General features: G+C 40.1%; 7 protein-coding genes and 2 long non-coding RNA genes across 22 annotated transcripts; 5 read left to right on the top strand and 4 right to left on the bottom strand.

Moving 5' to 3' along the window:
* The first annotated feature begins 290 nt into the window (after positions 1-290).
* Positions 291-3,065, top strand: LOC116920804 (sialidase). 2 transcript variants are annotated; one of them, XM_045172220.1, is made up of 4 exons: positions 291-440; positions 523-742; positions 810-2,008; positions 2,070-3,065. In XM_045172220.1, the coding sequence occupies exons 2-4, from the start codon at positions 536-538 to the stop codon at positions 2,884-2,886; spliced, it is 2,223 nt and encodes a 740-aa protein (XP_045028155.1). In that variant the 5' UTR covers positions 291-440; positions 523-535; the 3' UTR covers positions 2,887-3,065. The 2 variants fall into 2 exon arrangements, with proteins under 2 accessions (XP_045028155.1, XP_045028156.1); XM_045172221.1 differs by having other exon boundaries at positions 810-2,071; positions 2,108-2,932.
* Positions 3,066-3,330: 265 nt separating this feature from the next.
* On the bottom strand, positions 3,331-6,001 carry LOC116920803 (serine-rich adhesin for platelets). Its single transcript, XM_032926930.2, has 2 exons — positions 4,371-6,001; positions 3,331-4,313 (listed from the first exon to the last, which is right to left on the bottom strand). Exons 1-2 carry the CDS (start codon positions 5,725-5,727, stop codon positions 3,736-3,738), a joined length of 1,935 nt encoding a protein of 644 aa, XP_032782821.2. The 5' UTR covers positions 5,728-6,001; the 3' UTR covers positions 3,331-3,735.
* Positions 6,002-8,451: 2,450 nt separating this feature from the next.
* Positions 8,452-11,551, top strand: LOC116920802 (proline-rich protein 36). 11 transcript variants are annotated; one of them, XM_045172213.1, is made up of 9 exons: positions 8,452-8,609; positions 8,703-8,850; positions 8,901-9,380; positions 9,440-9,839; positions 9,897-9,961; positions 10,018-10,098; positions 10,166-10,195; positions 10,264-11,091; positions 11,146-11,551. In XM_045172213.1, exons 1-9 carry the CDS (start codon positions 8,590-8,592, stop codon positions 11,407-11,409), a joined length of 2,316 nt encoding a protein of 771 aa, XP_045028148.1. In that variant the 5' UTR covers positions 8,452-8,589; the 3' UTR covers positions 11,410-11,551. The 11 variants fall into 11 exon arrangements, with proteins under 11 accessions (XP_045028148.1, XP_045028154.1, XP_045028151.1 ...); XM_045172219.1 differs by having other exon boundaries at positions 10,018-10,038; XM_045172216.1 differs by having other exon boundaries at positions 10,027-10,098.
* Positions 11,552-11,692: 141 nt separating this feature from the next.
* On the top strand, positions 11,693-12,883 carry LOC116920807. Its single transcript, XM_032926936.2, has one exon. The coding sequence runs from the start codon at positions 11,928-11,930 to the stop codon at positions 12,585-12,587; it is 660 nt and encodes a 219-aa protein (XP_032782827.2). The 5' UTR covers positions 11,693-11,927; the 3' UTR covers positions 12,588-12,883.
* A 1,242-nt stretch (positions 12,884-14,125) lies between these two features.
* On the top strand, positions 14,126-15,433 carry LOC116934942. The gene is made up of 5 exons (XR_004401080.2): positions 14,126-14,250; positions 14,327-14,808; positions 14,882-14,969; positions 15,031-15,153; positions 15,216-15,433. It is a non-coding gene; the product is annotated as an uncharacterized LOC116934942 (long non-coding RNA).
* A 1,077-nt stretch (positions 15,434-16,510) lies between these two features.
* On the bottom strand, positions 16,511-18,824 carry LOC116920820. Of its 2 annotated transcripts, none has more exons than XR_006645379.1 (4): positions 18,620-18,824; positions 18,383-18,510; positions 17,361-18,321; positions 16,511-16,678 (listed from the first exon to the last, which is right to left on the bottom strand). It is a non-coding gene; the product is annotated as an uncharacterized LOC116920820 (long non-coding RNA). The 2 variants fall into 2 exon arrangements; XR_006645378.1 differs by having other exon boundaries at positions 18,587-18,824.
* A 1,077-nt stretch (positions 18,825-19,901) lies between these two features.
* LOC116920812 (fidgetin-like protein 1) lies at positions 19,902-22,540 on the bottom strand. Of its 2 annotated transcripts, XM_032926940.2 has the most exons (12): positions 22,273-22,540; positions 22,065-22,207; positions 21,827-22,005; positions 21,584-21,772; positions 21,289-21,496; positions 21,044-21,232; positions 20,924-20,968; positions 20,750-20,867; positions 20,579-20,693; positions 20,412-20,518; positions 20,127-20,340; positions 19,902-20,064 (listed from the first exon to the last, which is right to left on the bottom strand). In XM_032926940.2, exons 1-12 carry the CDS (start codon positions 22,443-22,445, stop codon positions 19,942-19,944), a joined length of 1,803 nt encoding a protein of 600 aa, XP_032782831.2. In that variant the 5' UTR covers positions 22,446-22,540; the 3' UTR covers positions 19,902-19,941. The 2 variants fall into 2 exon arrangements, with proteins under 2 accessions (XP_032782831.2, XP_032782830.2); XM_032926939.2 differs by having other exon boundaries at positions 21,584-22,005.
* Positions 22,541-22,706: 166 nt separating this feature from the next.
* On the top strand, positions 22,707-23,287 carry LOC116920816 (NADH dehydrogenase [ubiquinone] 1 alpha subcomplex subunit 6). Its single transcript, XM_032926950.2, has 2 exons — positions 22,707-22,898; positions 22,955-23,287. Exons 1-2 carry the CDS (start codon positions 22,763-22,765, stop codon positions 23,197-23,199), a joined length of 381 nt encoding a protein of 126 aa, XP_032782841.2. The 5' UTR covers positions 22,707-22,762; the 3' UTR covers positions 23,200-23,287.
* A 158-nt stretch (positions 23,288-23,445) lies between these two features.
* On the bottom strand, positions 23,446-24,880 carry LOC116920814 (tRNA (adenine(58)-N(1))-methyltransferase catalytic subunit TRMT61A). The gene is made up of 4 exons (XM_032926946.2): positions 24,368-24,880; positions 24,036-24,302; positions 23,791-23,975; positions 23,446-23,726 (listed from the first exon to the last, which is right to left on the bottom strand). Exons 1-4 carry the CDS (start codon positions 24,720-24,722, stop codon positions 23,595-23,597), a joined length of 939 nt encoding a protein of 312 aa, XP_032782837.2. The 5' UTR covers positions 24,723-24,880; the 3' UTR covers positions 23,446-23,594.
* Between the last annotated feature and the right edge of the window lie 1,174 nt (positions 24,881-26,054).

The following is a 26,054-nucleotide window of genomic DNA, read 5'->3' on the forward strand; positions in this document are numbered from 1 at the left end:
GAGGTGTGTTTTCTACGCATCAGCCCATGAGTCTATGTTTAGAGATGACGCCGTTCATTTCAGGAATGCGTATAGAATTAAATTTTACTTCGTACCTTCCAAAATTCTCTGGAATACAACATAGCTAATGAGGGTAACAGTTTTCTAGAATTAATTAGCGTATTTTTTTTTTTTCTTTCTTACTGAAGCCAGAATTTAGTAATGCGAATACAATCAGGGGTACATGCTGGTAATGGAGTTTATTATTAAGGGAAGGGTGCATTAATGTCTGAATTGGTTTCTCCCCAAGGTCTTTCACCTTGTGGCCACGTGGTGGAGGGGTATAAAAAAGCTCCCGTCAGCTTTCTGTACATCAGTCGTCCTTAAGTCTTCATTCTTTGAACTTCGTCTTTGCTTTTAGTCCTATTTGATTCCCTGCAATTTTATCAATCGTCTGACAAGTATTCATTATTCGTAGCATTTGTTTGTTGTAGTTGACTATTGATTGTTCTAACATATTTCCCGTTTTGTAATTATAATCAGGTACTGCAAGAAAATGTTGTTTTCCGCTGTGTTACTGATATCCTGCATGTGGACTTCAACATTGGCTGGCAATGATTCCAGTGCTCTGAATGCCACCCTAGCAAACGTTTCTACGAACTCTACCACTCGGATCCCTTCAATGATTTTTTCTCACCTTCCGAAAGCCATTCGTACCAAGGGCAATCATACTTTGCATACAACATCAATTCCACATTCAAAGGTAAAACGTTTAATTCTCGCGACTCTCATTTATGGTCATTACTAAATTAAATGTTTTCATTGTACAGGTAAAAGTCACCAGTGTTGATGCCAAACATAACAAAGTAATGGCTGCAAATACAACAACGACGAGCAAGTTGGACGCCACAACTCTGCCGGCAACAGTGCGCAATTTGAAAAATGGCGACCACCGCTCTAATTCAAGTAGGTTGATGGACCGATTTGCCTCAATTTCAAAGGTGTCTTTGGCGAGCTTGGCGTCATCTAAAATCAGCAACGCTGCGAATAAAACGTCAACACCAAGAAATGAACGGGCATCTGTCAACATAACTATGGCTGAGTTGAAGAACGCCACCGATCAGGCCAACAGGACCATTGCAAAACGTTCAGTGCACAATTCAACGGTGGTAGATAGAGCTTCGTCGTTTTTCCAGAAACTACCCGTCGTGTTGGTAAATACCACATCCAATGTCACATCCTGGGTCAGAAGCCTGTTCAGTCCTGCTAACAATGCATCAACGAACGCAACTACGAAAAAAGTCACCCGGGACACAAATGCTGCTGAACTCAAGTCACTGGTTAACTCATCTCAAACAAGCAAATCGTCAGTTAATTTGACGGTGGAAAGCAGGGAAAAATCTAGTAATGCTAGTGGTGCCAATGAAGACGAGAAAAGCGCTCTAGGCAACACGACTTCCATACTAAATCTGACGTCCGTCACGATCAAGCGAGATACCGGAAACCTGACTGCTGATGTACCATCAAAGAAGGAAAGTAATTCATCGTTGGCTAATGCTACTAATGACGAGATCAAGCGCGATACCGAAAATTCTGAAGGCTCTTTGCATCGATTAAACGTTACGTCGTTGCCCCAAGTCGCCGTTGACGATGTACTTCCTTCCACGAAGCTCAACGATGAAACTTCAGAAGCAATGGCGAACGCCTCACTGGTCTCGAAATCATTAGATTTATCCAACAATCGTACCCGACGTCATAATAACCCCTTTCGCTACGGAAGGCCTGCCCCACCGCAGTACATGATGCCCATTACTACTACGCCAGCTCCTAGTTATCAAGGCTACCCTACTTCTGCACCCTACAGACCTGCTGCCCCTGTTTATGGAAAGGCTCCAGCCGCCCCAGTCTATGGAATGACTCCTACGACTGCTGCTCCTTCCTACGGAATGGCTCCTGCCGGCCCCGGCTATGGCATGACTCCTACCACTGCTGTCCCTGCATATGGAATGGCTCCTGCTGCTGCCCCTGTCTGCCCCTGTCTATGGAATGAATCCTACCACTGCTTCTCCTTCCTACGGTATGGCCCCTGCCGCCCCTGTTTACGGAATGGCTCCGGCTTCCCCTTCCACCCCTGTTTACGGAATGGGTCCGGCTTCCCCTTCCGCTTCTGCTTATGGAATGGCTCCGGCTTCCCCTTCGGCCCCTGCTTACGGAATGGCTCCGGCTGCCCCTTCGGCCCCTGCTTACGGAATGGCTCCGGCTGCCCCTTCGGCCCCTGCTTACGGAATGGCTCCGGCTGCCCCTTCGGCCCCTGCTTACGGAATGGCTCCGGCTGCCCCTTCGGCCCCTGCTTACGGAATGGCTCCGGCTGCCCCTTCGGCCTCTGCTTACGGAATGGCTCCGGCCCCTGCTTACGGAATGGCTCCGGCTGCCCCTCCGGCCCCTGCTTACGGAATGGCTCCGGCTTCCCCTCCGGCCCCTGCTTACGGAATGGCTCCGGCTGCCCCTCCGGCCCCTGCTTACGGAATGGCTCCGGCTTCCCCTCCGGCCCCTGCTTACGGAATGGCTCCGGCTGCCCCTCCGGCCCCTGCTTACGGAATGGCTCCGGCTTCCCCTCCGGCCCCTGCTTACGGATCGGCTCCGGCTGCCCCTTCGGCCCCTGCTTACGGAATGGCTCCGGCTGCCCCTTCGGCCCCTGCTTACGGAATGGCTGCCACTACACCTAGCTATGGCATGCAGACAGAATCTTATTACACTGCTCCCCAACCAACGTACACTACTAGTGCACCGTATAGCGCGCAGTCAACCATTGCTCCTTATGCACCCGTCCCTGTTAGTTCTGCTGCGCAGCCCTATGGTGGTTCAATGCCCTCTCGTCCGTCAGCCACTGCGTCACCGTGGTTTTAATTTAATTGTAGTAGAAGCAGATAACACGGTTCCCAACTGCATTTGACTTTCGGTGTACAGTTTTATTAATTTTTCTTCCTACTTTCAATTAATATTATTATATGGAAATGGTAATGATGCGAACGGTTTTATGCGAAGGTTTAGAGGCGAATTTCAAAATATACAATACTTCTTAATAATGTATTTCTTATCACGTTGAATAGTCCAAGTCGCGTTGCATGCTTGCGAAACGGTTCTATATTCATTCATTTATTTACGTATTACTTTGATCGAACCAAACGAATCGTAGATTTATCGTTCGATTTTCATATTCAAGTCGTAGGTGGGTTGACAATGTTTTTTCTTGGCTTTTATCTAGGATCTGTTGGCGTGTTTATCACCAAACTATCTCAGATATTCCTCTTATCCTTCTTGCAGTGACATTGGGACTTCCGAACTGAACAATTTTGAAATACGTAAATGTAATGCAAACAAATCTAGAATGCTTTTAGTTTTCAAGTAATTTTGATGTTTCTTTTCAGTGCTTACATACCTTATTTTCCTGATCAATCATTTGAATTCGGTTGAAACCGATAACTATAAATAGAAACAGCAAATTCATTTGAAATGCGTCACACTTTATACAATTAAAAGGTATTGAAACCGATTGAAACATAAACAACACAAATTTGAATGTTATTAAAAATACAATTTGAGGCCGGCTCTTTATCGTATTATGTTAAATATAGCATTGTCGTAGTAGTGGTTTTACTTGTAGATGCATATAGTTGAAGGTGTTACACTACTGGAAGTTGCCTACACAACTGTTCTTAGAGGTTCGATTTATTTCTCTAGTTGAAGTAGTTTTAGTTAGATGGGTGTAGGCAGAGGTGTTGGTGAAGTTGTATCCCTAGCTGAAGTAGATGTAGATGCAGTACTAGTATCAGTTATTTCTATAATTGAAATCGTTGGAGTGGTAGAGGTTGAATCACCGACAATTGTTGACGTGTATGTGGTTGCAATTGCTTCCGTCGCTGGAGCAGGTGTACTTGTAGAAATTGATTCACCAATAACGATTGACGTTGCCTCAGTTATCGTAGACGTGGTTTCGCTAACGGTCGTGGATGTGAATGTGGTTAGGGTTGTTTCTGTATCTAAAGTGGTTGCAGTGCTAGAAGTGGATTGGCCCAAAGTAGTTGAAGTACTCATCGTTTCAATTATGGTTTCAGTAATTGGGGTGATAGAAGTTGATTCGCTAACAATCGTTGGCGTAGGAGTGGACAAAGTTGTTTCCGTAGCTGAGTCAGATGTAGATGCAGAATTTGATACACTGACAGTAGATGGTGTGGATGTAGTTTCATTTATTTCTGTAGTTGAACTTATTGGGTCAGTAGTACTTGATTCGCTCACAGTCGCTGGCGTAGATGTAGTCAGAGGTGTTTCTATCACTGAAAAAAGTGTAGTGGTAAAAGTTGAAAGATCGTCAGTAAATAACGTATCTGTACTTTGCGTTATGATAGGAGTCGATTCGCTGGCATCAGTCCCTGACGTTGGTAAAGTTTCATTGGTTTCTGTAGCTACAGTAAACATAGTGGGTGATGGTGATAGACTGTTAGTTGGTGAAGCGAACGTTGTTTCTGTTACTGTTGAACTAACTGAAGTGGTAGAAGTTGATTCGCTGAAAATCGTCGACACGGGTGTCGTGACATCTGTTCCTGTAGCTGAGGCAGGTATAGTAGTGGAAGTTAATACCCCAATAGTCGAGGACAATGCCATTATTTCAGTCATGGTAGACGTTGTGTCACTGACAGTCGATGACATGGGTATGGATAAAGTAGGTGTAGTACTACCAGTTGATAGATTAGTAGCAGTAGACATGGCCGTAGTTTCGATAATCGTTGAACCGGTTGAAATGGTGGAAATAGATTCACTGATGGTCGTTAAAGCAGGTTCGGTTACAGTGCTTCCGGTGAGTGAAGTAAGGGTAGTGGTCAAAGTTGATAAACTGATAGCAGATGAAGTGTCCGTACTTTCCGTTAAGGTTGAACTAACTGGAGTGGTAGAAGTTGATTCACTGACAGTTGGTATGGGTGTAGTTACAGTTATTTCTGTAGCTGAGGGAAGTATAGTAGTAGGTGTTAACAGATCGATAATGGATGACAAAGTCAGAATTTCAGTCATGGTAGAAAATGTTTCACTGACAGCTGATGACGAGGGGATGGATACAATAGTTTCTGTAGCTGGAGTAGGTGTTGTGAAAGAAGTAGATTGATCAGTAACAGTAGACATGGTATTTTCGGCAACAGTTGAACCGGTTGGGGTAGTAGAAATTGATTCACTGATAGTCGTTGGCGTGGGTTCGGTCAAAATGTCCCCAGTAACCGAAATAGGTATAGCGATAGAATTTGATAAACTGATAGCAGATGAAATGGCTGAACTTTCGGTCATGGTTGAGGAGGAAGTTGATTCACTGACATTGGTTGTTACTGACAATAGTGTGGTTTCAATATCTAAAGCTATAGTTGGTGTAGTTTGTGAAGTTGATTCACTACTACCCGATGATGTAGTCGTAATTTCTGTTGACTCTGTGATGGCTATTGATGGGGTACTAGTAATTGATTCCGTGGTGGCCGTTGGAATTGAGGACGATTCAGTTGTTTCTGTAGTCAAACTTACTGGGCTGACAGAACTTGTTTCGCTTGTAGTGGTTGACACAACTGTAGTTTCCGTTGTTTCGGTAAGCAAAGCTGTTGACATCGCAAGCGTTGTTTCCATGTTAGCCGTGGAGGTGGAGGCGATAAAAGTGTCCAAGATTAAAACTGTTGGAGCGCTAGGAGTCGACCCTGATGTAATTGTTGACATCGATAGGGTTTCTGTTGCTTCTGTGATTGAAAGTAATGGATTCGCGGATGGTGATGTTCCTGCACTCGATGACACGGCAGTGATTGTTATTTTTGGCGTCGTTGGAGTGGTTGTTGCTGCGGTTGTTGATGACGAGGGAATTACTGTGTCGCTTGTTACCGGTCTAAATAGTTGAACGATATTTTGTATCAATGTTATGAGGAACGCAAATGCTCGTGCTTCGGCTTCATGTGACAGCTCAATCGGTGGGTGAAGGTAAGTTCTATGGTTGCCTGCTTCTATAAGTAAACAAAAATTGAAAGTGACTTTATCCTATGAGATTTTTCTATAGTTTCGAAATGATTGTTTTTTGAAATATTCCGCGATGTTAAGCTCATGGTTGAGTTGTACAATAAAGACGTAGCATTCTAGAGCCAATTACTCGTTTGATATACTGAGATGCGCAACGTAAAAACCCAACCAAGTTGTTATGGTGGCACCTTAAGATTGCTATCTTATATGGAACTTGAATGAAAACTAAAGATTTATGAAACAAAAACGATTTCTAATGTAAATTTGTAATCACTTTTTTTGGTACTAATACACTCTATTTTCTAAAATATGTATATGAGTCGGAAATGAGCTTAATATTGATACGTCTCCGCGAGGCAGAGGTGGATCGGAAACGCTACAAATTATAGAATGAATAATTTTACTCGCCTTCATTGCTTTCCGATCCTAGCCATGGAATTTGTTTGAGAAGTAGCAGCAGCTGTGGGGAAGGTTTTGTCACCCAGTTCCCCCAAATCAGTGGGTCTTCCACCTATGAGCTGTGGTGTTACTAATACCTGAAATTCGCAATCCATCAAATACAACGAATTTTTTAGTCAAAGCCAGGTTTGTACGGTAGGCAAACAGTGAGTTACATTTTCAGTTTAAACAACAGAGTCTAACTCACGAAATCGATACTAACAGGTCACAGAATCAACGCAGTTGGTAAATCTATTGGTAGATTTGGAAACGTTCGATTTTACATTCAAAATTTAAATTGTCGGCCGCCTACATTCCAATAATCAATATTGCTCAGGATGTATTACTACGGGATTGTAGCCGGCGGTTTTGTTTCTCAAATAATGAAGGGAATTCTGAAATAATAAGATAGACTAGGTAGCCTTAGTACGCCGGGAATTACGCCAACTTACGTAGGTAGCCTAATATACTAGTTCCCCTAACAGAGTTAACAAATATTTGTGTTTGCCATCTTAAGAACATTTTTTAACGTCATTTAGCGATATTTTTTTTCCCTTAATATGATAGGTAGCTATAGTACAATAATTGTCTTACACATATATCTAGGCCAAAGGTTAAAGATCAGCATAATAAAGACACAGAACTATAGATTCATGACTTGAATTTAAACTTTACCAGAAATAAACGAAAAAATGTAACAAACATCGCGGATGTATTTGGATTCAAATAAAGATGCACGTTTCAAAAAAAAAGAAAAGAGCAGATCTGGGCAAACGTTGTGTACGTACGTTGCTGATGCTACCTTTTAACCCGCTTTTAACTTATCCAATGTAGTCCGTAGCTTCACTTGGTTTCGTGTGCGCCACAGATTATCACTGGAGTTGAATTTACGTTATTCCTAATCTTATATAGACTATATTCTTTTCCCATCCTACAGGTTATGCACTTTTTCATTACAGAGGAAATTTTTCAAAAGCAAGAGAAATAGCTGTATTGAGTCCTAGATTAGATATACGTACTTTTTTGTTAATAGGTCTGCAAGTTGTCAAGCTTCAATGTGAAACCTCCACAATCTTCCCACAGATCCATCAATGGCATGTTTCGTTATTATGGCGTGAGAAAGCTATACATATTTTTCAGAGGCCAAACGAGATGGACGTTGCACGAGTATTGGACTACCGGATATATCGCTGTTGTGTACGTACTGCCTGCCACTAAACAAATAATTCAATTATTCGTAAGCTATTCAGTGTTATTCTTACATTAGAAGTGAATTGGTGCACACGCGATAGAAAATATAGAATTACTTAAAACTTTTAAAAATCCGGAAATGTCGTTCTATTTATAAGTAACTAGAGTCTTTCCCAAAATTCTAAAGATTCCAGTAAAATAGAAACAGTTCCCCGGTGTGATTTCTATAGGACGGTGGTACACAACATGCTAATATTTCGAAATTTAAGGAGAAAACTTGGATCTGTTGACAAGTGGGCTGAAACATGTGGACTTGTCAGACCGGCTACGTTCTGGCAACAAAAGCAAAAAAAAAAAAAAAGCAAAGCAACAAAAGTTGACTAGTTTTACCTTAAAATAGATCTGTGTTTTAAATTGCATGCTTTGAAAGGACTTGTAAACTAAAAGAATTTAAAAAAATGGCAGTAAGACACAGAAAATTTCTTATGGATGACATTTTACGAAATAGGCCGATGGAAGAAAATGTCTAGGCCTTGATCAATTACTAAACTATAAAAAAAATGATTTAAATTATTAACCACTTCATTGTTAAAAATGTTACAATAATTTTTAAAGCCATTCCTGCCTCTCATGCCTCCAATTTACTAATATGAAATATCAGCCCATCTCCATTGGACATTAAAAATGCAACAGCCAACATGGCCGACAGAAAAGGCTCCTTGTCATTCATCCCCGAAATCTATTTCTTCTGCCTTAATGTAACCTTCGTGATTGAAGAAAAACGCCCATCGTGTTATAATTATCTACCCTTACCTCTTCAGAACTTAAACCATGGCTTAAACTGACGCGCGGCCCGTAGGGATGTGTGAACTTATATAAACACCATCAGTGACACAGCTTCTCTCCACACGTTCACTGACGTCAACAGCAACAGGCTGCACCATGTCGTTATCGATATGGAGGTATGTACAATTTAAATATTTTTATTTTTCGAATTATCTTTTTAGTTCAATCAATATCTAAGTTTAAGTTGCTCTTCCTCATCTGCTTTCTAGATTGGTAGCTATTTTCTTTTACATAACAAGTGCTGCCTGGTGTCAGGACTATCAGCAGCAAAAGTATGGCGAATATGAAACTCGTCGCCAATACAGGTCTGCAGGCGACGAGCCAACAACCATTGCACCAGCCTCAGTTACTTTAAAGGTAGTCAATTAGTTAAATATAAGGTAGATAAATTCAAATTATATTTTTAGCAGGAAGTTCCAGTGGGAAATCAAACACTTGAGTCTGTCACAAATTCTACAAATACTGTCACTAAAAGTACCAGAGATATCAATGACATGTTCCCATCTGATGTAGAGTTTATTGATGATGCTGATGTTGTGACATTACCAGATGGCTCCTTGGCCTTAGTTACTGATAAGGCAGAGGTTAACACTACTGAGGTGCCAACTGTAGTTCCAACTGTAGTTCCATCATTGGTGGGGCGTGACACAAGCAAATCAATTGTGGAGCCCTTCGTTGAGGGTAGTATGGATGGAGTGAATGCTTCAATTGAAGGAAATAAGACCAGCATGGAAAACTTTACTGATGAAGCTGTCAAAATGTTGAAGAGGAGGCAAGCTCAATTTTTTCAGGTGCCTGTTCAACCCCAACAGATTCCATTGGCACCTCAATTCCAGTTCCAGCCTCTGCCTATGCAGCAACCAGGCATCCCTGCAAACCAATTCAAGGTAATATGGTGTGCATTAGAGTGCAGGGCCTTTTGAATCAGCCTTTTCACTTATTTAAGGTATCACCCCCATTTTTGTTTTCTGCACAACCTGGACAACCTGCTATTTTCCTTCAGCTACCCCCAGCCGATCAGACTCGTCTTGCACCTGAACAGACTCGATTCGTTCCATCAAATATACCACACGTAGTGCTACAGCAGCAAGCGAATGTGCATCAAGGACAAGCTTTGGTTTTCAAGCAGCCGCTGCTGCCGCCTAAACTGTCCCTGAATCCTGTTCCGATTCCAACATCGACTCCTCTCAGTAACGCTACAAATCTGGTATTCAGCAATGGTAGTCAAGCAAATTCGCTGAAGACTCGGGAAGCTCACGCGAGTAGGACTATGCATAATTGGCAGTCATCGGTTTCATTTAAACCTCCGCCTCCGCAAAGTACTACTCCAGCTCATCCAAGTCAAGGTCCGTTGCATTCGCAAGCTACATTTCCGCCACACTCACCTGCTTCTACTTCTCCAGCTCCAGATCGGGCTGCTTCAGTACAGGCTTTTTTGCCAGTTGGGCCTCCAGTTCAGCGTCCAGTGGTATATTCATTTTGTTTCTGTGTCTTACATAAATTGACACCTGTACCATGATCTAGGGCACACAGGTTCCGCCACAGGTTCCGCCACAGGTTCCGCCACAGGTTCCGCCACAGGTTCCGCCACAGGTTCCGCCACAGGTTCCGCGTTTAATACGTTTTTCTTGGTAATTTCGGAAGTTAAATAAACATGGTTTTCTATTTGCAGATGCCACAAGCACCAGCTCAGTTCATGGTGGTATGCCTTTATGAGTAATTCATTTTTCCGATTCCAGTACATTCACGTTGGGTTTAACTTAATTGCAGAGACCACAGTTACAAGGACAGCAAGGACCTCCACGACTGGGTCAACAAGATCAACAAACCATTGCACATTTTCCACGCGGAATGGATGTTTCCCCTGCTCAGTTTTCTTTACAGGGGAATCAGGCACCACCGGTGACTGATGTGTTCAATCAGCAGCCTAAGCTACAAATGGCACCTATGGGATCTCCAATATCTCAATCGCCCTCACCGTTACAAACGGTTAATCCTGAAGTGTCCCCGCCACAACGGTCGGCATCGTCAGAGAACGGGCCACCACCTGTGGGGTTGCGGATGGATTTACCTCCGCAGCCTCCGTTTGCACAGCGGTCGGGGTCGCCTGTACATCAGCTTCCACAGCAAATGGCTCCATCCATGGCAGCACCAACGGCCAGACCGTTCCCGCTTGATATGGGGCAGCGATCGGATTCAATTGCCCAACCTTTGCCATCGCAAATGCCGCCTACAACTGGTTTCCCGATGAATCAACCTCCTACTCAGCCAGCGCAACGGTCGGAGTCGTTAATGAGTCAACTTCCCCTTCAAATGGACTCTCCAAGAGGATCTCCGGTTGTGCAACCACCACAATTCCAGCCTCAACTTGGCCAGCCGATGGGATCGCCCATGAACCAGCCGATGGGATCGCCCATGAACCAGCCGATGGGATCGCCCATGAACCAGCCGATGGGATCGCCCATGAACCAGCCGATGGGATCGCCCATGAACCAGCCGATGGGATCGCCCATGAACCAGGCACCACAGCCATCCCAAAGGGATCCACGCGTGGGATTTCCGGGATTTCAGATGACTCAGCAATCTCCGCCATCTATGGTAAAGTGCTGAAACATTTTTTTTTTTACCGACATATATTCAAATTTATATTAGCAGGAACTGAGCGTACCACCTAGCCAGGTATTTGATGGGTTTGCGTCACAAGTCTCTCAGTTAAACCAGAGAAGTGTTCATGATGATCGTGACCAGAGGGAATCTGCATCCAGGGAGCGGCACATGAGAAAACGAAGTATAGGTATGCACCACATGATGAGACGGCAGTTAGATGCAGTATCATATCCTTCCAAAGATGCCTACGATTTTTACGTCGTTAATCACTATCGCAATGAATATGAAGGAGGTTTACCCGATTTATAACTTCGATTCGGTAGATATCACAACTACGGTTGCTCCAAGCTATATCACAACTGCCGCATATCTTGGATTACAATACTCTGCTTCACGTTATTGATCGTTGTTTAGTTCATCGTAGACCCTAATATAATTCTGTTCGTCATTAGATGTAAATCATTTTATTGCTCGTCGATTTTCCGTACATTTCCTACACTGAAATAGCCTATTTTTCCTTTTTTTTTTACTCATTCCTCTCACGATTTGATTAGCACTAGTTTTAATGTAGGTATTAGCTATGAAGCTATTGAATATCCATCGATTGGTTAACGTTCAATAGTACAGATGTCTGCCATAGCAACTGCGACATCGTTTGGTTTATCTATAAGTTAGTGCAAAGCTCGTTTCTATGGCAATATCACATCAAAACTGGTGTGCAGTATTAGGAATCGTAAGGATCAAGTATGTCGTTAGAAAAGCTTCCAGTTGTCCAGTTGTAGTCGAATGTGACGGGTTTAGTAAACATTTTGCCAGTCTAACTGATAATGATCGCCCTCAATATGGCGAATGGATTGCGTCTTTTGTCCTTGTTTATTTTGGCTCTGGTACCGTTATCGTTTCAACATGATCAACAACTTATCCAGCTAATTCTCAGCTGGGAGGATGAAACGTGTCCTGGAACGGTAGTAGTTTTCGACAAACACCATTGGACGGAAGAACACGTCTTGATTGACCAGTTGATCCTACAATATTCAAGACCTTTGACTTTACTGCAGAGTTTCGGAAACTATGGGCTGATGCCAGATGACGATTCCTGGACTGGTGGAGTTGGGTCGTCGTTGGAAACGCTGTGCAATAACGTAATTCTTTTTAATCGCTATCCCGCTGATTTAACAACAGTCTATCGCCAGCTGACGGCTCGTTATCCCTACATTGGGCAAGTCCTAGTCGTGACTCCTAGTGCATCTGAACAAGTCGAACGGTTCCTCCACGAATTTAAAAATCACAAGATCATGTTGGTAATCAACCGTCCTTGGCGTCATCTGGAGTTACGCAATTGCTGTTGGGGACCTGATCGCCGAATTCGGCGAGTTGATCTTCTGCCGGATTCTACAGTTCGCTGGGAGGAGTTTGGTCTCCGCACTTCAAGAATAACAGAAAACAGATTGCAAGACGACAATCAAGTTGCTGAACCGTCTGGCTAGTACGATGAGTTGTCATGAAGATTCCCTCCGGAAATAGCCTTCATCGGCTTTTTGCACATCTCTGAAACCACCGTAGCAAGTATTTGACTGAGTAAACGACACAGCATTCGAAGTAATCGAAAATGTAAACTTGTAGACGCATTTTTACCGTTTATCCATGCAATTATTAGCGCTTCTGTCTATTGTTACTACAACCGTAATAGTCACTGAGGTTTGCCTATATTACTTCTGGATGTTATAAATAATAACCTGAATTGAAATGGTGTCCGATATAATCAATACACTTATAAAACAAAGTAACTAACCAAACGTTCATTCCCGATAGGGATTCTGTCCAGATAAAAAGGGTTACCGTTAATACAAATTCCATCTATTCGATGACGACTTTTGTGAAAACAGATGGTGCGCGCATCGTTCGGTGAGTCGGGCATAGGGGGTTCAGAAATGTTTCATTCGTTTTGTTTGTCACTTTTAGTGTAGTTGCTCGTATTGGTATTGTCACTTTTAGTGTAGTTGCTCGTATTGGTATTGTCATGTAGATGCAAAACAGCAGAGTGCAACTTGATGTTTTCAGGTTTCTGTGTTTCGGTTTCGGAGTACGATTTCACGTTGGTAAAATCTATTTCCCCCTGGCAGCCAGGTGGGAGGTGGCACTATGGTAGAGTTACTGTTTATAGTCTGCTATATAATGATGGCATCTGTTTTAGACTAAGAGAAAAAAGAAACACGATAATAAAGTTATCTGATACTAGGGGCCCCAATCCGTTCGGGGAAGTTCCCGATAGGGTTGGGCTGTAGTTGCTCTTGAATCGCGGCAACCGTATATGCTCTGATTACACTCAACGGCTCCCGCTGTTCGCGAAGTTTTCGATAGCGTTGAAGAAAAAAGAAACACACAGTATAATCAAAACTGATCGCTAATTTCGATTACGTAAATGCTCGTTAAATTAGCTGATTTTAAAATAAATGAAAATAAAGTATTGTTACCACCCCAACTTTATATTTTGTTGTTTACGTTAAGTTTTGGAAAAGTATAAGGCCAATTGAAAAATAAACTTGATTTCCGTGATTAGCATTCAATTCTGAATTGAAATCATGTATTTTGAGCGAAAGTTGAAATTTGGCCAAAAATGGAAAAGTGGGAAGGGTATAGCCTTCCCACTTTTGTCAAAATCTGCGAAAAACGACATGTCATGAAATTCGACAAAAAGCGTAGGGCATAACCCAAATTGAACGTTGATTTCGATTAAGTTGTTGGTTTTCTCGTTAAACCACCTGTTTAAAAAACCCAAAACAAAGTGTTGCCCTTTTTTAAACTTAGTTTTGGGGTTTTTCTGATTTCCAAGTGTTTGAGAATCTTATTCCGTTTTATCAAAAAATTGATTAATTATGTGGAAGGCTAATATTTTATTCTGAATTAACTTCTCATTTTGGTTGTAATAGGTTTGGTTTTATTGAATTCCAAGTCAAAATTCTAAGCCGATTTTTTGAACAAAAAGTCGGGCTTAAAATGTTGAGCTTAATTAATCAAGTAAAACTAGATAATTTATCAATAGATGGCTACACTGTTTAGTGTTTAGTGGATCGTCTGCAGTAGAGATTTATGGTTTATCAGATGTGGCGTTAGGGATTCGAGACGTGTTCTGCGAGGGGATAATGTTCAGTGCGTTCCGTTTTAAACATTCTTTTGGCTACTGGTTAATACACTAAAATTTGCATTTTTTTCGTACCAACCTTAGGGACAATTTTTCCCACAACACACGATTGTTTGCATTGATTGTCGTTGTAGTAGGTTATGACGTCACTGAAATAACCATTCGTCTGAAGTGCGCCACCGCCATTGTCAACACGAATCATCTTCTGATACGTTGTCCGGTCTTTTAAATCTTTTATTACTTTAATGTATTTTTGTAATTCCTTGGCCCTTGACACTATCTAACCAACAAAGAAACCTCCTTTTTCACGTTACTTTTACCAATTTTTACATACTTGTACATTAGTTGGTTATAGGAAACATCTTGCCATTCATCCATGCCATCTGATCGTGTCAACATGCTAATCCGATCTTGCCACTGGCCGAAGCCTTTTTTTCAAATTTTGCATCCTTCCATTTAAAGATATCTAATACAAGTATTCTGGCATGTGTCTGGCAATAGGGTACAGGAATCGCATGGTCCCTTTTAGGTGTCGAGCCTGGCCCACACCCTCTGTAATTGAAACTGTATGTCAGTGTTATAACTTTGGTATTATGAGGACTTTGTTCATCTATTTGTCCTTGTTTTGTTGTTGCTTAGGTATTGGTAAAATTAATTACATGGAGGTAGAGTGTCAATTTGGGACTTGATTTGTCATCTGTTGGTTGAGGTGGAAAAACAGGGATTGGTAAGTATGGGAAGAAAGCATCATTAACACCTCAATTCTTGTTATTTTATCTATTTGCCAGGATCAACAATTTTATTCCCATACTCACCTTTGGAATTCTTGGATTGTAGCTGTTGTTGCAGGACACTCTCCTTGTTTGGGACTTGATTTGTCACCATTTGTCGATTTGGAAAAATAGGGATTGGTAAGAATGGAAAGAAAGCATCATTAACAACTCAAATCTTTGTTATTATGTCTATTTGCCAGGACCAACCATTTTATTCCCACACTTATCATTGGAATTCTGGCATGGTAGCTGTTGTTGCAGGACACTCCTTGGTTCGTTAGTGAGGTTCCAGAAAGCAGCATTCCAAGAGCAAGAATCTAGTTTACAGGCTGTTAACACAATCTAGAATGTTTAACTTTGTTTTCCTGCCTTGATGGTGAAATTGAATTGTATTGGAATTAAAAAATTTGAGAAGCTATTTTTGCTTACTAGTTAGAAAGCATATGTTAAGAGTTGCTGAAATGTGTGAAACAAGCAATATGCAAAACTTTGATTGAATTTGACAAAACTACCTTGAATTTATATTTAGAATATTTGAGTTTCCAGTGGCAGGATAATGGCTATCGATTTTGAGAATTTGAATTGAAAATTTTAATTCTGCATTAAGTACTTGTTGCCTTTAGATAACTAAATCATGATCCAAGTTTTGCTATATCTTGAAATAGGTTTCTTCTAAGATACAAAATTTAATACACAAAGATATAAATGGAATTGAATTTGTATTTTCCCACCTCCACCCACAATTCCACCACTATTTTACATGACATGTTATTCAATACATACAACAAACGTTATATAATAAATACAATACATAAATACATACACAAACACTTAAGTTAACCCGTTGGCTGCCAAGCCATTACAACCCGTAGGTTGTTCTCCTACAGTCACTACGCATCGTTTCAGAGGGATCCGATGAAAGGGGCTGACTTGACGATGGAGACCTTTACGGGAATGCACACCCCAGGTACTCCACCATCGCATCGACAAGGGGAAGTCCCTACTGGTGCATTGCCTACGGCGCCCTAAGGCGCAAGGCGACTGCCCCACCCCATGGGTGATCAACCATGAGGCAGAACAGCGCCGCCGGTCCCTACACCTAAAAAAAAAGGGGAGCAAAATGGGTGGCAGCCAACGGGTTAACTTTAAAGATACACTATACACCAATACAAAACAAAACAAACTACCAAAAACGCGAGTTTCCACGATGACAGCGATGAGACGAAGACGGGCGCGATCGAAGACGATGAGTCGAAGACGGCGGGGGGGGGAGGGGGTATGAGGGGGTTTTGGGGAAAAAAGGGGAAAGGGAAGAGGGTGTGGGGAGGTGAAGACGGCGAGGTGAAGACGTACGAATCGAAGGAAGACGAAGCTTGATGAGTCGAAGACGGCGAGTCGAAGACGATCAATTTGAAGACGGCGAGGCGAAGACGGGGGGGGGGGGGGGAAGAGGGGGGGGGAAAAAAGGGGGGGGGAAGAGGAGGGAAGAGATCAATTTGAAGAAGGCAAAGCGAAGACGGTGTGGCGGGGTGAAGACGGCGAGGTGAAGACGGTGAAGCGAGGACGGTGAAGCGAGGATGGCGAAGCGAAGACGATCAGCTTGATGACGATGAGGCAAAAATGAGGCGAAGAACAGAACTCATTTCTTTGTCATTTCCAATCTCTACAAGAAAAAAAAGGAAAAAAATCAGACGAAAGAACAATAGCATAATCATGGTCACCGTCACTGATAAACTCTTACAAAAAAGAAAATAAATAAAATTAGCTAAAGGGGAAAAAAATTCACTACATGGCAATCGGTCAGCTTCCGATTAACAATCTACTTGTAACACTAATATTTAACGAACGATCATGTTATTGAGCTTTATTAATTGAATAAAGATTCTGAAAGTCTAGAGGGAAAATCTACTACAGATCAGTCATACGGGGAATTGAAAGGTGAAAAATATTGCTAATTCCATTAGTCCTTCTCCACGTAAACGTGCAACTATCAGATGTCTTTAATAATTAGAGAACACCCAGTGAGCTTGGGTTTTAAAACAGGCTACTAAACTCTTTTGAGTCAATTGACAATCTGTTGTGAGGGACTAATTTAAAAGCAATGCTCCCATTGTAAAATTACCAATCATTCATACTTGTCTTCCATACTCTGTAGAGGAATAAAGAGATGTTTAAAGTAAAACTGAAACTTAAGATTAAATTCAACAAGAACACAAGTACTTTTTCTTGGTTGCCATCTAAGCCAAACTTTACTATGCCTTGTTAACAAGCTGCCATCTAACTTTTTCCAACTATTAAGCTAAAAAATAATCCCAGCCTTATAGTTATTGTCATTTTCAACTTACTTGAGGCTGGAATTCACAAAAACAACGATAAAATGCTCAAAATTAACAAAGCAAAGGCTGTTGTAACGTTTAGTCCGCCATTGCAGGCAGAGCAGACGAATTTGTTGTTCAATTCTATGGATTTTATTCCGAATTTATGAAAATATTAATATAATATATTTTAAGAGCATCGAACTTCTGACTCCGCGTTATAAGAACTACGCTCTAACCGACTGATCTAACACACTTATTATTGTTTTAATCTTTAATACGGTAAGGAACGCAAAATTACTCCCTTTTTTCAGCACCTTGTTTAGAGCTATTTACATTTATTTTTTTTTTTGCTGAAAATAATCAACAACCAGCAACGGAAAATTTAACTCCATGAGGTTTCCTAGAGGTTTGAATCTTGACTGCTAGATGGCGCAAGAGTTTGGGATTGTTGTTTCATTTCCTCAGGTCAGTTAAGCACATTGCTGCTCCAATCACGTAGGACAGGCAGTAAAACATGTGTCAACACACAGTATTATAACACTGACACAACAAGTCCATGTAATACAGTTTCTCAGCAATGAATTACACAGACATATGTGATGAATAACAAGGAGATACGATAATCTTGGGTAAACTTTCAAGCGTAATCAAACTTAAAAAATTGATTCCATTACTTAATAGCCGAGTCCAGTGCGCTGATAGGGAACAAGGGAAGTGCGGGGGCAACGGGCAGCGTGAAAACATGAACTGGTGCAACCGGTTAAGTGATCACCTTTTGGCCGGAATCCACCTTCGTCAGCAACCCAGTTCAAAGAGATCTTCTAGCCATCAGGAGAGATCCAGTAGGACGATCCCTTGTTGGTGTTGCCAATCTCTTCATTAACCGTTTGCTTGCCATACGAGTCGGTGGAGATTGATTTTGTCTTCTTCTGAACCTGAGTCTCCTCTCGGCTAGTGTCATCAGATTCTGTGTAGACACACACACACACTATAAATTGGAACGTTAAAATCGAATTTAAAAAAATAATAAATGAATGATTACAGTATACCTCCATTGGCTGCTTCCATCAAGATTCCGGACATCAGACGGGCTATTGACGACGATTGGCGGCTCTTCGGTTTCCCTTTTGCCTTGGGGAGCGGCGATAACAACAGTCAGGAAGGCGGCAATGAAAAACTGTTTTAGTTTTTTTATTATAAAAAAATTTTTTGTTTATTTTAAAATCAGCTAATTTAACGAGGAAACCATTTACTTAATCGAAATTAGCAGCCAATTTTTATTATACTTTGTGATTCTTTTTTCTCCAACGCTATCAAAAACTTCGCGAACAGCGGAAGCCGTTGAGTGTAATTGTAATCAGAGCAAATACGGTTGCCGCGATTCAAGAGCAACTACAGCCTTACCCTATCGGGAACTTCCCGAACGGATTGAGGCCCCTAGTTTCCGTAAAAATAAGTTTCACACGCGGAGAAGCAACGGGATTAACGATACAAAAAACCCCCTTTTTTTTTTTTTAGTTTTTTTTTTTTCCTTTTTTTTTTTTTTTTTTTTTTTTTTTTTTTTTTTTTTTTTTTTTTGGGGGGGGGTGGGTGTTAAAAAAAAATTTTTTTTTTTTTTTTTAATAATTTTTTTTTTTTTTTTTTTTTTTTTTTTTTTTTTTTTTTTTTTTTTTTTTTTTTTTTTTTTTTTTTTTTTTTTTTTTTTTTTTTTTTTTTTTTTTTTTTTTTTTTTTTTTTTTTTTTTTTTTTTTTTTTTTTTTTTTTTTTTCCCCCCCCCCCGGGGGTTTTTTTTTTTTTTTTTAATTTAAAAAAAAAAAAAAGATTCCCCCCCCCTCCCCCCGTGAAAAAACAAGGGTTTTTTAACTCTGACGATACACAAACACAAAACACAACGACCTAAAGTAAACGCAATAGACGGCCTTAAAAAAAAGTCCGTTGCTAGGCAACAGAGCAAGCACGGCCTTCAAAATTAAATTCGCGGCCTGATTTCACCTAGTTTTCGTAATTTTTGGTCTAAACGCCATCTATCGTTAAAAAATTCATACCCGAAACTCGGATCAGCCGTCTAAATGGCTCGGCAATCTCTCAAGCCCAAAATTATGGGATACTCGACGTTAACTGCAGCGTTATCTTCTCCATAAGACGATACCAATGTCCGCGTTCTAACTTGGAAGGTAAGAACGCGAAAAAATAGCGCCATCTATCGGGAGAAATCTCAGAAAAAATGTACAGTCGGTGTCGGTCGACATGACTCATGAGGAGATCATGTAGTATGCCATTCCGTTTTACAAGAATCCCTATCGGGAAATTAAAAGAAAGTATTTGGTAATTTGTGGGTGAAAAAAAAAAAAAATTTATAATGCCACAAGCCTACTCATACCAAATCTGATTAAATGGTCCTGTCTGATATCAGATTCTTAAGACTGTTGAATTTGTGAAATAATTTTGAATAAAAAAAGTTGTGTGTGCACCAGAGATTTGTTGTCGACTGTTTTACCTTCTTCTGCTTACAGTTTACAAGGGATTCCTTCGAAAGGTACGTAGTTAGACAAGGCTAGCACTCCAAACAAGAATTCCATTAGTTTATTGGATACTGTTGGAAAATGTACTATTTGGCCGCACTGCCGTAACGTTTATTCCAGTCCTCGTAAAGTTCTAAATCTTGACTGGAAACGCTGGCGCGAACTTGACATAAGGCTGCATCGAAGTCCTCTTTGGTTATGGGTCGAACCTTAAAGAAAGAAAGAATTCGCACTTTAGTTTAACACTCGTTCTTTTGCGCCAACGCTATACTTGGTCAGGCGATATATGTTCAATATCACTCAGCGCAATCGAGCGGATTGGTCCATACGCAGCTTCTTTGCACAAGTTGGTCATATCTGCACACGAGTAACCATCGGTCTGCCTGCAAATTAGGTCTGTTTCATCTTCGTCCAAGACATTACGTTGCTCAGCCATCAATAGATGAATGATTTGCTTTCTGGCTGCGAATTCGGGCAACGGTATACTGTTCATAAAAATTAAAAAAGAAGATTGCAAAATCATATTCATTAGTGGGATATGATTTCAGTTCCTTACTACAATCGTTTAACTAATCGCCTTCGGGCAGCTTCATCCAGCTCTTGGGGGCGATTTGTAGCACCGACTACTAAGAGACGATCTTCTTGACTCGTTGTAGCCCCATCCTAACATGTAAACAGCGTGAAAACATTTGAGCGCTTTTACGGAGATCAATGGTAAAATACCAGTTGCACGAGAAACTCTGTTTTAATTCTACGTGAGCTTTCATGTTCCGATTCCGACCGCTGGGATAACAAGGAGTCGATTTCATCAATAAATATTACCGACGGCTGATTCACCCTAGATAAATCAAGTTTATAATATGAATCAGGAATTTAAAAATTAAAGGTACTTACCTTGCAACAGCAAAAAGTGCCCGAACCATTTTTTCGCCTTCACCAATCCATTTGGATGTCAAAGAAGATGCACTGATGCTAAAAAATGTTGATCGTGATTGACTTGCAATGCATTTACCTATCAGACAATGAAAAATAAGGAAATATTGTCTCTTACAAATAGATATAACTCACCGATTAAGGTTTTCCCTGTACCAGGTGGCCCGAACAATAAAATTCCTGTAGTTTTCAAGCACCAGCATTAGTGGGGTTTATTTAATGCTGAATTATTATTGATTTGGTTAAACAAGAAACCTCTCGGAGGACCCCGAAGTCCAGTAAAAATATCTGGTCGTAGCATCGGCCAAACAACAATTTCTTGTATAGTTTTCTTAGCGAATTCAAGCCCGGCTATATCGTCCCAATTGACTGGTGATCCATTATCCATGATTTCGTTCTCAATCAGCTCAACCATTCGTGGTTCGATGTTTTTCAGTCTTTCGTCTGTTAAAATAGATGTAAGCAAAGGTTTAGATCAAAATTATTACATGCAGCTATACCAATTATTTTTTCTTCATTATTTCCACTCGATTTTGTTTCGACATTGTTGGTTTCACTTTCATTCATTTTGGCATCTTTAATAGGGAGAATGAATGGGCTGTTAAGCCCACGGCGAAGACCAAGAGACTTCGTTCGGGATCCATAGGTAGGCTCATTCGAAGTCGAACTACTGATGCCACCAGCATTTTTCTTTTTTTGATCTACAATCTAAAATGATTTCCATGGTATTTTTATTATAGGTTCTATATATTTCTTTCATTCTAAAAATATATTTTGATATCAGCATTTACTTACTAACTGTTCTTTGGCTGTACGGAATGGATTAGGCTTAACAATTTCTTCCGTTTTTGTTTCAGAACTCATTGAACATCTGATCTGTGGACTTACTTTCGACGACGTCGGATATACCTTTGTCGTAACGCCTTCGATTCGTTTTTCAGATATACTAGAAAGTCTCACTTGTGGATAAGGTGGTACATGTTTCTGCAGTGTTACATTGAGTTTGAATTCTGGTTCACATGGCTTTAGCTTAGTAACCTGTAACTTAGTAGATTTTTCCTCTTCACTTTTATTTTTTTCAAGTTGAACAGAAAATTCCAATGCTTTCTCAAAATCCGGAATGTTGTTCAGTCCTCTACTGCTTTTGCTAACATCATTTTCAAGTTCTTGAAAGATACTTGTATTCCTGATATCTTTCAGGCTCCACTGTTTGCTTTCTATTTTTAAAATGTTTGTTTTTACATGGAGAAAACTGAAATTTAAATTTTCTGAATGCCATTTTTTGAAGAGCTTGAAAATGACAGAGCTCCTCTTGAGAAGCTGTCTAATCCTCTAGAAAGATCTTGTTCGTCCACAATGCTGAAATACTTTTGTATGTGTAAATTGTACAAAGTTGAAGAATCTGTAGGGTTTTCATCGCTGCAAAGAATAACCATTAACATATTACTAACCAATGTGAAACACAGTCAAACTGATGAACTAACATTGTCCTTGAATTTGATGCATAATAGAGCTGGGACAGGGTTTTCCTTTGAATGTCAGCTCTGAGGCTCGGGCTAGTTTTACAATTTGATGCTCTAATATTTTCAAACACTAAGGATTCGAAAACATGCTGAAAATTTACATTTAATTCATCGATCGGACTCTGACTCGCCATGGTTTCTTATTTCCTGTTTTCCTGTTTGCAGTTTATAGTTTGTACTTCTGTATTTTCGTAGCACGTGCAGGAAATACGTTGCCTGATGTTTTATGTTTCAAATTTCATTATATAATAACTAGAACTATTCAAAAAGCAGTCTAATAAATCTGAATAATTCGAAAAATTTTTTTGCTTGTGTAACTCTATTTAGTAATATGTTCAATTTTTCATTGGGATTTGGCATCGAAATGTTTGCTTTGGTAGAGAAGCCTGTTTAGGAACCACCTTCTATATTTAGATCACAATACTGTGACGTCAATTTTCTGTCCAACAAAATGGCTTCAACTGCCGGAACAGTTATTAAATCTGGAGTTAAACAAGTGAGACCACTTTTGTCGGTTGATAGTGCAGAAGCCCGTAAAAGGGTGCTTAACTTATACAAAGCCTGGTATCGCCAGGTTCCATACATAGGTAAAAAATTTGTCTGTATAAACAATACTGTTTCCATAAACATCTGAACTTTACAGTGTTAGAGTACGATATTCCGAAGAATGAATCCCAATGCCGTGCCAAGCTGCGAGAGGAATTTGAAAAAAACCGACATGTAAAAGATGTGAGAGTTATAGACATGCTGGTGGTCAAAGGCCAGATGGAACTTGTTGAAACTGTGAAACGATGGAAGCAGAAGGGGCATGTTATGAACTACTTCAAGGCACCCATCAATCCTAAACCCAAGGACTTTTTATCTAAATTCCTTGCAGGCAGTGTATGAGTTACCAGAACATCTGTATAGCCATCACTAAGGTGGAGAATAGTGTATAGAGGATAATAAAACAATGCCAAGGTTTACACAACTAAAATTATTTTATTGTTTTGTTTGCCGTTTTATTTGGTCTACATAAAAAATGTATTAAAATTCAATACTGCACTACACAGTGTAAGCTTGGCAGTAAAACAGTGGAATTTTATACAGAAATACCAATGAAGGAGTTTAAAGTGAAATATATGATAAGAAACCTTGTGTCCTGAAATATTTGTATTTTCATATAAATATTTTACAGATATCTGCAAGAGATGAAATCTTAAGTCAAAAGCAAAACATAAGGTCATTTGGTCAATGATGGATGATGTATTCCCAGAGGTAATTTCAAGTTTTCTTCTTACAAGTTAAATTTGTACGTTCGACTGTCGCGGCCACGTAGCGAACGTTAGATAGCCAGTATGTCCAGCCATTTGCAAAGCTGGGAGTAGTGCTCGAAATTTACGACCTTCTTTCTTCCCCTTCCCTTCTTCACAGTCCTGATAATAAAATAAAATAAAAATAAGAGAAACTAATATCTATATGAATCAATAAAGACTGTACTTTGTCTGTTGTGTGAGAAAAGGAAAAATTGTAGTCATCAACATCAGGAAGTGTGATATTCTTAACTTGAAACTCTCTCTGTAAGCATTCCATTGTCTCTATACATTTAAAACCATTAGCCACCAGGGCTTCACAGGTTTTTTGAGTTTGCTCAATGCATGGAGAAAAGGTGCATATTCTTCCACCTGATCACATAAAAAGTTCATCAAATCAAATGTAAAACTGAAACAAACCAAACCAATTACCAGAATTTTTTAAAGCTTTAACTGCATGAGAAATTGCAAGCCATGGATTTGGAAGATCTAAAAAGACTGCATCAGCTGTATCTTCCAAGTCAAACCCATCTTTACAAGCATCTCTCTGTTTTGCAGTTACAAACATCTCCAGGCCATGATCAAAGAACTCTTTTGTCACAATTTCAACTCTCTGTTGATGAAAATCAAAGGTATGTAAATGACCTGTAGGAGCAATAGCTCTTATGATTGCATGAGAAAGGGATCCACTGCCAGTTCCTGTAAAATACCAACACTTCAAATTACTTTATGATTATTTGCTTGTTGAAACAACTGAAAAATACCTGATTCAACAACAATTGAGCCAGCTTTTAAATCCAGCTGCATTACAATCAAACTGATGTCAGGTGTGTACAAAATTTGTGTTCGGTGGAGGAGGTTTAACGTCCAGAGTTCTGGTGTTGGATGTAGAAGGTAACCCCAACCTCTGGAAAATTGCACTTTGTGTCCAAATTTTTTACCCACCAGCTCTTGAACTTTTAGGGCACCATATGCAGTTTGAAAAATATTTTCTACCATATCGCCTTTTTTTGTTGTGATTAGTGGTTTAACTTGTATAGCATACATAGCTTGTGGATTTACATATATGATAACGGTATCTCCCTCTTCAACAGCATCTTTGGTCTTCGCGAAACTCATCGTCTTTCCTCGCTTATGAACACTGACAGAAATATTTTAAATTTAATTACGTACTAACACGTGGGTCAAGTAACAACCTTTAACACGATACTATACAGTTGGCCTGGTATTAGTGACCCAGTAAACAGTTTTCACCAACCGTTCGCTGAGATATCGTGGAAAACACCGTGGAAAATACCGTGGAAAATACCATGGAAAACACCGTGGAAAACACCGTGGAAAACACCGTGGAAAACACCGTGGAAAACACCGTGGAAAACACCGTGAAATAACCTCATCCCTCTTCGGAGGGGAGCGGTGTGATTCTTTCGGTACTACATCTTGGAAAACCTTTCGTGAACGTACTGTACGATCCATCAGACTTACCGCTCAACAAGGTCTCTGCAACATAGTCTTCACCCGTGATTGAATACAGATCCGTTAGCATTGGTCGCTCAAAACGGATACTTTTGAGTCGTCACTTCAACGGATACGTTTCCACTAATAACTGGTGTGAATCCAATCCAACTGAATGCGCGTCTACTTTCTCCTATACACGTAAGTATAATGGCTCGAAATCATTCAGATTTGAATCCGTTCACCGATGTTTGAACTGTGTTTGCTTTTTGCAGTTTCAAACGTGAATTTCCGTTCACGGATGAAATTAAATTAAGTAAAAGTAGTAAAATTGTCTTAAGGACTCAACTGATTTGTATCCGTTTTCTATTTTTATTTTTAAATATTAGATTTTACAATTCTTAAAAGATTTATTCTGTTCTCCTGAACGGATGAAGATAGCCTTTGATTATTTAAAACTTGATGTCAAAATGTTTATGTATTACTATTTTGACAATGCTTGGTAATAAAACTGAAATTAAAGAAATACAGCGTTGTTTATATAAATTGAAATATACGTAAGACGATGTTTGATAATGAATTTTAAATTTCTAAAAAGTAACAGGCATTTATTGTTTGCGTTTATTGCATTTTGGTTTATTGGGATTAGTTCAAACTAAAACTCTTTTATTAAAAATTTTTCATTTTTTCCTTTTTTTATCTGTTCTGCTAAGGAAATGGTTAATTTTAGTTGCTTAACTCATACCCATAGCCCGTAGGTTAATTGAAATTAGTCTTGAATCTTGATCAATGAGTTGAAACTAAATTCTTAAACTAACGAAGTAAGTTTATTTTATAGTTCCCCAGATTATCATGGAGGCGTAAAGTGGCGTCAAACGAAGGCAACTTCGATGAAAGGATCACTTTACCATAGGGGATTCTAGCCGTGAATCCACGGTAAATAATAGCCGATAAAACAGTATTACAGATTCAGAGACGGTAAGCTCTGGTGTAACA

This window comes from Daphnia magna, linkage group LG4, assembly GCF_020631705.1.
Source record: "Daphnia magna isolate NIES linkage group LG4, ASM2063170v1.1, whole genome shotgun sequence".
Lineage (NCBI taxonomy): Eukaryota > Metazoa > Arthropoda > Branchiopoda > Diplostraca > Daphniidae > Daphnia > Daphnia magna.

Coding starts and splice junctions, on each gene's coding strand:
- LOC116920804 (XM_045172220.1), top strand. CDS start 536: ATGTTGTTTTCCGCTGTGTTACTGATATCCTGCATGTGGACTTCAACA. Junction 743..809: donor CATCAATTCCACATTCAAAG/GTAAAACGTTTA, acceptor TTCATTGTACAG/GTAAAAGTCACCAGTGTTGA. Junction 2,009..2,069: donor GCTCCTGCTGCTGCCCCTGT/CTGCCCCTGTCT, acceptor TATGGCCCCTGC/CGCCCCTGTTTACGGAATGG.
- LOC116920803 (XM_032926930.2), bottom strand. CDS start 5,727: ATGTCAACAATTACATCAGGGTCGACTCCTAGCGCTCCAACAGTTTTA. Junction 4,314..4,370: donor GACTCCTATCATAACGCAAA/GTACAGATACGT, acceptor CACTTTTTTCAG/TGATAGAAACACCTCTGACT.
- LOC116920802 (XM_045172209.1), top strand. CDS start 8,590: ATGTCGTTATCGATATGGAG. Junction 8,851..8,900: donor CAGCCTCAGTTACTTTAAAG/GTAGTCAATTAG, acceptor TTATATTTTTAG/CAGGAAGTTCCAGTGGGAAA. Junction 10,099..10,165: donor CGCCACAGGTTCCGCCACAG/GTTCCGCGTTTA, acceptor TTCTATTTGCAG/ATGCCACAAGCACCAGCTCA.
- LOC116920807 (XM_032926936.2), top strand. CDS start 11,928: ATGATCGCCCTCAATATGGCGAATGGATTGCGTCTTTTGTCCTTGTTT.
- LOC116920812 (XM_032926939.2), bottom strand. CDS start 22,445: ATGGCGAGTCAGAGTCCGATCGATGAATTAAATGTAAATTTTCAGCAT. Junction 20,969..21,043: donor ACTTCGGGGTCCTCCGAGAG/GTTTCTTGTTTA, acceptor TGAAAACTACAG/GAATTTTATTGTTCGGGCCA. Junction 20,519..20,578: donor CAGAGTTTCTCGTGCAACTG/GTATTTTACCAT, acceptor TTTACATGTTAG/GATGGGGCTACAACGAGTCA.
- LOC116920816 (XM_032926950.2), top strand. CDS start 22,763: ATGGCTTCAACTGCCGGAACAGTTATTAAATCTGGAGTTAAACAAGTG. Junction 22,899..22,954: donor TCGCCAGGTTCCATACATAG/GTAAAAAATTTG, acceptor TGAACTTTACAG/TGTTAGAGTACGATATTCCG.
- LOC116920814 (XM_032926946.2), bottom strand. CDS start 24,722: ATGAGTTTCGCGAAGACCAAAGATGCTGTTGAAGAGGGAGATACCGTT. Junction 24,303..24,367: donor CTCAATTGTTGTTGAATCAG/GTATTTTTCAGT, acceptor GGTATTTTACAG/GAACTGGCAGTGGATCCCTT. Junction 23,976..24,035: donor TAAAGCTTTAAAAAATTCTG/GTAATTGGTTTG, acceptor TTATGTGATCAG/GTGGAAGAATATGCACCTTT.